Source organism: Euphorbia lathyris, chromosome 1, assembly GCF_963576675.1.
Source record: "Euphorbia lathyris chromosome 1, ddEupLath1.1, whole genome shotgun sequence".
NCBI classification, from domain to species: domain Eukaryota; kingdom Viridiplantae; phylum Streptophyta; class Magnoliopsida; order Malpighiales; family Euphorbiaceae; genus Euphorbia; species Euphorbia lathyris.
In genome coordinates, this window is record NC_088910.1 from 95325489 (window position 1) to 95335718 (window position 10230).

Genomic DNA, 10230 nt, shown 5'->3' on the forward strand with positions numbered 1-10230 from the left:
TGAAGGGAAGCTACCTGCACTGTTTGAATTCCAGGACACTTGGATTGCTTGATTGCACCCTTCCTCCAAACCCCATGCATTCTCATATCGGAACCTGCTGTTAGCGGTCGGAGACTGATCCACCAGGATGAGTAGTAATGCTGAATGATCTGATTGTGTTGTTGTGATGTTTAGTATCCTTGCCACGGGAAAGATATCATGCCATGACTTGTTTGCAACGCCTCTGTCAAGTTTTTCTTCAATAGGTTCTTCCCCTTGTCTACATCTCCTCCATGTGTAAGGATAGCCCTGCATATAAATTTCAGAAAGTTCACAGGAATCAAGTGTTTCATGAAAACCTGATAGGAGTTGTTGTGGATGGCGGTGACCACCCCGTTTCTCAAAAGGGAAAAGCATATCATTGAAGTCTCCAATCACAGTCCATGGTAAGTTAGAGATTCTGTAGAGATCCTTTAGACATTTCCAGGACAGTACACGGCGACCCCTCTCCGGGAAACCGTAAAAACCCGTAAAACGCCATTCCAAAGACTGATCAGTAGAGACAATAACATCAATAAAGTGGCTTCCATACTTCAGTAAACGAACCGAAATGTCCTGCTTCCATATAATCGCGGTCCCACCTCCTCCTCGTACACAACTGACCGTGAAGTGTCTATCGTAACCAATCGAGTTTTGTAAAGTTACAATTGCAGAAACGCCCACCATCGTTTCCATTAAGAAGATGATGCTAGGCTGATGGGACTGAATGAGCTCTCTAAGCTCCCTAACTGTCTCGAGGTTAGCCACACCCCGGCAGTTCCAGCTTAGGCATTTCATGGCTTCTGGCTGGCCCGCTCAGCGGTGCCTGCCGATAACACCTCACTGCATTTCCGCTTTGGCTCAGAGAAAAGGATGGTGTCGTCCTCCTCTCGTTGAGTGTCCTTGTCTTTCTCCTTGGCTTGAAGCCTGATCCTCTCCAAGTGGCCGGTGTCAACGGTGCGAGTGGTTAAACTTGCGAACACCGGTGTTGAGTGGAGCCATGAGGAAGAATTCTGTTGAAACCGACGTGGAGCCGCTCTCAGAAACTGTCCGTACAACATAGGGTGCTCGGGGTCCTCAAGGGCTCTATACGCTGAACAATCCCTCTCGTTGTGTCCAAAGAGACCACAGAAAAAACAGAATAGCGGGAGACGTTCATATTTGAAGTTAATCCATATCCATTGTGATGGCGATGTTCCCAATTTCATTCTTCTTTTCAATGCCTTCCGTACATCAAGGACTGCCTGGACTCTGAGGTACCCAACATAATTCTCATTATAATCCCTTGGGTCTGTTTTCAGAACCTTGCCAATGTAGTTTCCACACGTCACAGCCACCCTTTCCGAGCGGAACCCCCCCAGGAGGTCATGTAATTGTATCCAGAAGTTAGCGGTATTCAGTTCAGCAGTTTTAATTTCCTCCTGGCTAGAGACCCTCTGTAAGACAAGCAATTTCTGTTCAAAGGACCACGGGCCTCCATTGAGGACAGCATTGACATCGAATATGTGGTTGAATTGAAACAGGAAACGATTACCGTCCAATTCTATAATCGCCACACCGCCTGCCGGTTTCCACAGTTTTGATAGAGTGACTTTCATACCTTCGACATTGATTGGTTTATCAGAAACAAAGCGACCTACGCAACTCCACCTGAGATGGTATAACGGGGTCGAGTCTGTTTCCGGGATGATGACGGGAGCCGATTCTTCTTCTTCTATGGACAGGTGATCGTAATTGTGAGTTAAAGATTCCATGGCCAGACACAGACGTGATTAATTGAAATTGGCAAAGGATTTTCAAGATCGGGCGATTTGATTGCAGTCCGAGAAAGGAAAAATCGATCGATAATAAGGGTCTGATTTTTGAACGCAGATTGGGATAAAAAATTGAAGGTAATCAGGGCGATAATGGAACAGAGCAAGACAAACCCCAATTTAGGGTAGAATCGTAGAACCCTAGCCGCAGGGTAAGGGAGCGTATCTAAATCCTTCTTCTTGTCAATTAATAGGACTTGTTCCGATCCATTAGTCTCATATATTTATCTAAAAAGTCGATTGTCTATGTATTTTAAAAAAAATATATTAACTCCCTAAACTTATTTAAACTATCCAATTGACTCTTTGAAAGGAATCTATCAACCTTTTAAACTTTTTCAAAGTGATTTATTGTCTTTTTGAACTTGTTTAAAGTGTACAAATTTCAACTTAAAAAAAAAAAAAAAAAAAAAATTCCTTACTCCACCGCATAAAATGGAACTTTAACAAATTCAAGAGGTAAATTAACATTTTAAAAGCATGAAGGGCAATTTACTTTTTTTTTTTTTTTAACAAATACACTTGTTAAGCTTTAATTTATTTAAAAAAACATTAATAAAAAAATCAATCATCCTCCCTTTCTTTTAAACATTCTCATTCCATATCAAATTATTATTATCATGGAACCGATTCACATCTTATTATATTAATCTCTTACATATCATTTGGTTTAAAAGGTTCTATTTCCATAATTAATTCTAAATTATAGATCTTATATTAAATGTTTGATAATTATCCCACCAACCACACCCTAAGTACTATTCTAGAATTTTATCACAGCCAACTTCCTATTTTGTATTATTTACTTATTTTGGGTTAAATTTCTAGAAGGTATTAACTAAATTAAAATAGGATAAAGTTAAAAAAAAAATATATAATCTTACTTTTTTTTTTCAAACTAATACCTAAAAAAAATATATATGATTAGTAAAATAAAAAATACCTCAATTATTTGTTGGTCACAAACAAATATCAAAATACTGGTCTGGCCAATTTTTGTTTCAGATATCAATTTAACCAAAAAAAATAAAGTGGAAGCACAATATTATTTTTTTTACTTTACCCATTAAAATATTCTAACTGTATTATATATATCATTTATTTTCTATAAACATTTTCAAGATAAAATCAAATCCAAAAGAAATCTCAAATCAAAATCCAACAAATTATCAGTATAATTTGAAAATGAAACTGAATACTGATTTTACTTTAACAACTAAATAATATTTCCTTTTTTACATTCTCGCCAATATCAAACTCTCCTTTCTTCTCTATAATATCACACCATTTTCTGCCATTAACATAGTTCTTGAAATCTTAATTTCGTATATTCTATTAGCAATACAGGAAACAAAATTAGCTAAATAGAAAATATATCCATTAATTAGATTATTTCTTTTTCTTTCCCCTTCTTTCAATGTTAACGCAAAGTGTTGATTTTCATTTTATATTCTCTGCAAATAGAGTTACAGCCATAGCCATGGCATTGCTGTTCAAGTTTAGAACTTTCCATCAACTAAAGCCATTCTTGAGGCTAGCTGCCTTCTTCGTCGTTCTAGTAAGTGTTTGTTCCATCCATTAATCTATTTTTATGCTCTTTTATTTTGAAGGTTACATATTCACACTTGAATTCTGATGCAGTGCATTTCGGTTTCAATGATGGGATATTTATTTTTCATGAACGTAAAAACTAAGAATCTCGTGGAATTCGAATCAAATATGAACCAAGAGAATTCATTTGTGGAGATTGTCAAGACTGCACAACTCTTGAACCATATAAATGCATCCGCATCAAGTTTAGCAAGAGCTCTAAGTTCATATATGAACGGCACTCAACTATCTTTTCATGAAATCGAAACAAATGTTGCACCCGCATTGTTCTTAGCATTATCAATAACTTCAGAACTCTCACAAATTTCATACTTTGGATTAGATGGTTTACTCTTCTCATATTACGTTGATGAGGGTCAATTACTTGCTCTCTATTCCAACGTTTCTCATTCATCAATGTGGTATACTAATCCGGTGAACCGCGACACCGGTAAGTTGTATGGGGATGCAGTTGTGTCTAAGCCAATGTTCACAGTAAATGAAACCTGGTTACAGATGGCTATGAATAGCTCAATTAGCTACTCCTCAATAGGTTCAAAGTGGCATAAGGGTTCACAGTATAGTTTACTTCGTATAACTGCTCCAATGGATGGGAGAGGTGTTATATCTCTTGGATATCCATTAGAAATTGTTACTTATCATTTTGCAGCACTTGATTTCCATGGAGGTTACTTCTTTTTATCTACAATTTATGGACATGTCATCATGCCTACAAAAGCTAAAGACACAATAATAAGTGTTGATGATGGTTTAGTTAAGGTAAAAATTGGTTCAATGTATCCCAATCATCTGGTTTGTCACTCTTTCACTAATGATTCCAAAGCTCTCCAAGGAACTGAAATCGGTGGCTACAAGTTTTTCTGCTCAACTCTTGATATTGATGGAGTTTCATTGGTATGTCTATAGTTGAATTAATTATCTTAATCTTATCATTGGTGATATTTATATGAATTGTGTATAATGAGTCGTCTCATCTTTCTCTTTTAGGTGTATGTACTGCAGTATCCGCTAAAAGGATTTGCTGAACTTGTCCTGAGATACAACCACAAATCAATGGTTCTTCTGGTGTTAGTGCTTGTTTTTACTGCAGTTCCGAATTTCATTTTTATGTTCTTGACACTAAGAGCAATAAAAAGAGAAATGTTCTTATGTGCTGCCTTGATAAAGCAATTAGAAGCAACTCAACAAGCGGAACGAAAAAGTATGAACAAAACCAAGGCTTATGTTGGGATAAACCATGATGTCCGTGGCTCTTTGGCTGCTGTTACAGGCTTCATAGATATTTGTCAGGGAAATGTAAAAGAGGGAAAAATCTCAGAATTGGAGACGAATTTGTCTCAGATGAAGAATTGCACGGATGATCTTCTACGTGGGTTCGCTGCATCTTGTTCTTGTATATAAGCAATGAGTTTTGTGTTAGCAAATTGATGATCTTTGTTCTTTTTTCTTTGTGTTTTGATTCAGGCATATTGAACTCGGTTCTTAATATGAGTAAACTTGAAGCTGGGAGAGCTTCTCTTGAATTGGAAGATTTCAGCTTGGCTCAATTGCTTGAAGATGTAGTTGATATGTACTATCCGTTAGGAATGAAGAAAGAGGTCGACATTGTGCTTGATCCATGCGACGGATCGATCCTTAAACTAGCTCTTGTACGAGGTGATAGATTGAAACTTAAGCAGATCTTGTGCAACTTAATCAGCAATGCTACAAAATTTACATCAGATGGTCATGTCTCTGTCCGGGCTGTGGTGAAGAGAACCAATCTTAAGAAAGAAATCATTGCTTCTAACCGAACTCCTACTCTGAAGATGTTTTCGTGGTTCTATTGCAGAGAAAAACATGGAGATGGAGATACTTGTAGTGATCTTGATGCTTTCCATGCTGTCAAAGAAAATCCTAACGAACTCGAAATCGAATTTGAGGTGGATGATACAGGAAGGGGAATTCCTAGAGACAAACAGTTCTCTATCTTTGAAGATTATGTGCAAGTGAAAGAAACAGCTATTGGACAAGAAGGTTGCGGTTTGGGACTAGGCATTGTTCAATCTTTGGTATGTAAAATTGCCTTCTAAGTTAAGTACTATTGCATTGTTTTTCACTAACTCTGTCTTTGGAATGGATCTTCAGGTACGAATAATGAAAGGTGAACTTAGAATCGTCGAAAAAGAGCCTGGAGAAAGAGGTACTTGCTTCAGATTCAATATCTTTGTATCCACATGTGGACAAGAAGCTGTTGAGATGGAAGAAGACCGTGCCTCCCCACACTTTCAATTCATGTCACCTAAACCTGAAGGGTCTCATATGGTAATGTGCATACATGGTGAAGAACGGAGGAAAGTTTTGAAGAAGTACATTGAGAACTTGAACATTAAGGTAACAATTATCAATCCTGGAAGAGATCTTCGTTCCCAATTGGAGAGACTAAATCGCCGGTTAGATCTTCCCCATTTTGGTCCATTAAAAACAGCCGATTCCACAGACAACCCGAGTCCCTCTCTGTCTTTGAATTCTGATATAGGATCAAATAGTAAGAACTTAAGCATCAGAGATGGAGCTGATCTTATCCTGCCTCAATATAAAGTCAAAAGTCCATCCGGAATCATAGTGTTTGTCATTGATTCTAATGCTGCTAGTTCCTGCTATGAATTTGACAGAATCATTTCTAGATTCAGGAAGGAGACTCAGAAATTCACTTGTAAATTTGTGTGGCTAGAAGATGAGGTTTTTCTAAAAGCTAAGCAGAATAGATTGTTTCAAGAAAATGATCATATAATACACAAGCCCTTTCATGGTTCTCGGTTGATTCAAGTTCTGTCTTTGCTTCCTGAATTCAAAGGTACATCGCCTTCTAACATGTCTACATCTGCAACCGGATCAACATCTCAACAAGAAGCCATGGATTATGATTTTGAAAAAGGTCTGAAGATGATAGAGTCCGGTACCAGTAAAGCTCAAGTAGATGGAATAGACAAAGAAATGCCTTTGAAAGGGAAAAAAGTTCTTCTTGTGGAAGATAATAAAATGTTGCAACATGTAACAAGTAAATTTCTAACTAAGCGTGGAGCTGAGGTTGAGATATGCTCAAATGGAGAAGAAGCTGTACATAAAGTACTCACTACTTTGGATTCAAAATCTGTTATTTATGATTATATTTTCATGGACTGTGAGGTAAAAATCTATACATAAACTTGATTAAATTTAATTGACAGTAGCATGATTAAATGTGTGTTGTTGAAAAATGTAGATGCCAAAAATGAATGGATATAAAGCGACGAAATTGATAAGGGAAGTGGAAGGAAGACATGGAGTTCATATACCAATAATAGCATTATCAGCACACGCAATGCCAGAGGAAGCAAGCAAGAGTATTGATGCTGGAATGGATTTCCATTTGAACAAACCTTTACAACTTGATCAATTGTTGGAGCTTACCAAATCTATTGATGAACATAATCAGTGATATGATGCCTTCTTTTTTATTTTTACTGAATTCCATTGTTATTGAAAAATGGTTTCTTAATCTTACAAAAGTTGTAGCTTTTTTGTTACTTTAGATGTTTTGCTTTGGTCATTGATTCGTCTGAGGGCTGCTGAAACAGAAATGCGAGGTTTTGAGTTTATGGTTCCATGTAAAGATGAGATTTTGGATAAAGAATTTATCAGTTTAAAAGGTTAATATAAGATCTAGCCTTATTTATCAGTTTGAGTTTGAGTTCAATTGTTCTATGTCATCTTATGTAGATCTATAATATAATTGTGCCTTAACTATGAATTTGAGACTTTTAGTTCAATTGGTTCCGTGACAAAAGATGTCGGTTACTTTCTTGTACAAGAATTATATCTCCGGTAAAAAAACAAATCGTTTCTTAATAGAATTACTTAGGCTTTGAGATTCAAAAAGGACACTGATTTTCTTAAACTAATTGTGTTGCATCATGAGATAACAGAGGAATTAATGTTCAAAATGGTCTCTAAATAACAAAAACAATATAGGTACAATATAATCCTCATACATTTGAATAATGATTTAAGAGTTATTGTGAGGCTGGTGATTTGAATAAAAGATTTGAAGTGTTGGGTCCATCGGAGGAGATGGGTGTTTCTCTCGATGTCGTTGTATATAGTTATCTAAGTGTATTACTATGCATAACCCCAAATTCCTACCTTTAGCATCTAACAAAGACGTAAATACCTTTTACTCAAAAACCTTAAATCCTCTCAACTCTTCAAATCCTCTCAAATTCTAAACTCAAATCCGAACAAAAACTATGGATCGGGGAAAGGACGGCAAAGAAAATGGATTTATGGTACCTAATTTTGTTTGATTTGGATGTTTTTTATGCATTTTTTTAATCGATTTTATGTTTTTTGAAAATCCGGATCACGGCACCGGACGCACGGCTATCACACCGTCACCTGTGGTGAGGCATATGAACATCACGCCTCACCGCAGGTGACAGCATGATAGTCGTGTGCCTCACCACAGGTGACAGCGTGATCGTCACCTGTGGTGAGGCGTGATGCTCATATGTCTGAGTAACGAAAATAATTTTAATTTTATTTTAGTTAATTTAAATTAGTTAAATTTTTTTATTTTATTAATTTTAGTTAAATTTTTATTTTGTTAATTTTAGTTTGTTTAATTTAGTTTAGCTAAATTTTTATTTTATTAATTATAGTTAAATTTTTATTTTGTTAATTTTATTTAGTTTAACTAAATTTTTATTTTGTTAATTTTAGATAAATTTCTATTTCATGTTTAATTTAATTTAGTTAAATTTAATTTTTTTAATTTTTATTAAATTTTTATTTTGTTTAATTTATTTTAACTAAATTTTTATTCTGTTAATTTTAGTTAAATTTTTATTTTATTTAATTTAGTATAATTAAATTTTTATTTTATTAATTTTAGTTAAATTTAGTTAAATAATGTGGTCAATACGTGTAGAGGAAGAGTGTAGCCGAAAAATCTTTCCATTCAGCAGCGAGGCAGCTAGATATGGATGTCAAGGATACACCACGTCGTACGAGAGCATGTGGTGTTAATGTATCAGGCTGTAGACCTAGAGTGGCTGAGATGCAATAGTTGCAGACGACTTAGATAGATTAGGATGTGTTGGACCAGCCCGAGTTAGGGGGAGATGAGGCGGATGATTCGGGAGACCGAGATCCTAGTCTTGACGTTGTTGATGACTACTTTCAGGAGTTAGCCGACGACCATAAGGATCTGATGATGATGATGTGCAGCCGACTTAGGGCTCGAAAAGACAGCGTTGGAGTGGTCGATTTGCTAGTACATGTATTATTTATAGTTTAATATTATTTAAAATTTAGTATTATTTATAGTTTATTACTATTTAAAATTTATTATTATTTAAAAAAAATTATTTTTTTGAAGAAAAAAACTCAATATATTAATAACAGCAAGAAGCACCCCGAATTAGAATGCTTTGAATAAATACAAGACTAGACCAATGAGTTAAAGAATTATCATAGGAACGAGCATTTCATGCCATAACGTGAGCTACTTCGTTCGCTAACCTTGCAACAAAATTCACCTTAAGATTTGGGTGATCATGAATGAAATCTCTAATGTCTTGAATAATTTGTTCAAAAATTTAAAATTTAGTATTTTTTATAGTATAATATTATTTAAAATTGAGTATTGTTTTTAGTTTATTATTATTTAAAATTTAGGATTATATAAAATTTAGTATTATTTATACTACAATATTATTTAAAATTAAGTATTATTTATAGTTTAGTATTATTTAAAATTTAGTATTATTTATTTCATGAACCAGAAAACGGTCCAAAGCTACTGAGGACCGTAGCTGGATTGTTTCGGAGTCGGTGGATGGTGGCTCCATTGATGGTTCCATGATTCCTAATTTTTTAGGACACGCTGCCTCACAGATGTTGGGAGGGCATCATCGATCTTATCTTATGTGCTACAACATATCATTAGCATGTAGCACATTGGAGCGATGGTATCAAGGTACGACACCCGAGGTAAGAATAATTTGCTCAATAAATTATTTTACTTATTATTTTTAACCATAACCCTAAAAAACATTCAATAATTGTATATGTGTCATGTTTACAGCTGAGAGATATGATAGACAGGACTGGATTGTCTCACCTCTCATCCACCATGTTCAAGAACTTGGATGCGCCTCTGATATCTGCATTCGTAGAGCGGTGGCAGCCCGATATGAACTCCTTTCATATGCCATTCGGGGAGATGGCTATTCTTCTGCATTATGTATGACAGATTCTCCGTATTTTGGTGCACGGTCAGTTGATCTCCAATACATGCAGTGCTTAACGGATGCATGCCATGTGTATGATCATGTTTGGAGTCACTCAGCAGGAGTTGATATCGCATGTGGCACATTACTGGAGTGGTGGAGGTGTTTATGCTGATACCGTGGAGAGATTTACCCATTCGGTGGAGGTTCTAGATGACGGGACTCGAGCCACAACGTGGATATGGCTTCTGTTAGGATCCACCTTATTTGTCGACAAGAGTGGCGATATGATCAGGCCGTCCCATCTCTAGGAGGTTCACACAGGTGTCAGAGGGGCAGTTGGACGTTCTTGGGGGTCTGCTACACTTGTCACCTTATATCGGTAGCTGGGGATAACGAGTAGAGGAGAGTGCTCGGGTATATGTGGATGTTTGACCCTCCTCCAAACATGGATATATGAGTATTTTCCGATGTTTCGACCCCATCAACTACCACTCTAGATTCCAGATGATGTTTTGTGGGCGTGTAGATGGGAG

The 10230-nt window shown here is 36.1% G+C and overlaps 1 protein-coding gene across 1 annotated transcript; it reads left to right on the plus strand.

The window, feature by feature from the left end:
* Positions 1-3638: 3638 nt before the first annotated feature.
* On the plus strand, positions 3639-9714 carry LOC136218740 (histidine kinase CKI1). Its single transcript, XM_066005818.1, has 7 exons — positions 3639-4337; positions 4431-4812; positions 4908-5494; positions 5571-6611; positions 6688-6899; positions 9248-9455; positions 9550-9714. The coding sequence occupies exons 1-7, from the start codon at positions 3654-3656 to the stop codon at positions 9712-9714; spliced, it is 3279 nt and encodes a 1092-aa protein (XP_065861890.1). The 5' UTR covers positions 3639-3653.
* The last annotated feature ends 516 nt before the right edge of the window (positions 9715-10230 follow it).

Coding starts and splice junctions, on each gene's coding strand:
- LOC136218740 (XM_066005818.1), top strand. CDS start 3,654: ATGAACGGCACTCAACTATCTTTTCATGAAATCGAAACAAATGTTGCA. Junction 5,495..5,570: donor TAGGCATTGTTCAATCTTTG/GTATGTAAAATT, acceptor ATGGATCTTCAG/GTACGAATAATGAAAGGTGA. Junction 6,900..9,247: donor TCTATTGATGAACATAATCA/GTGATATGATGC, acceptor TTCATGAACCAG/AAAACGGTCCAAAGCTACTG.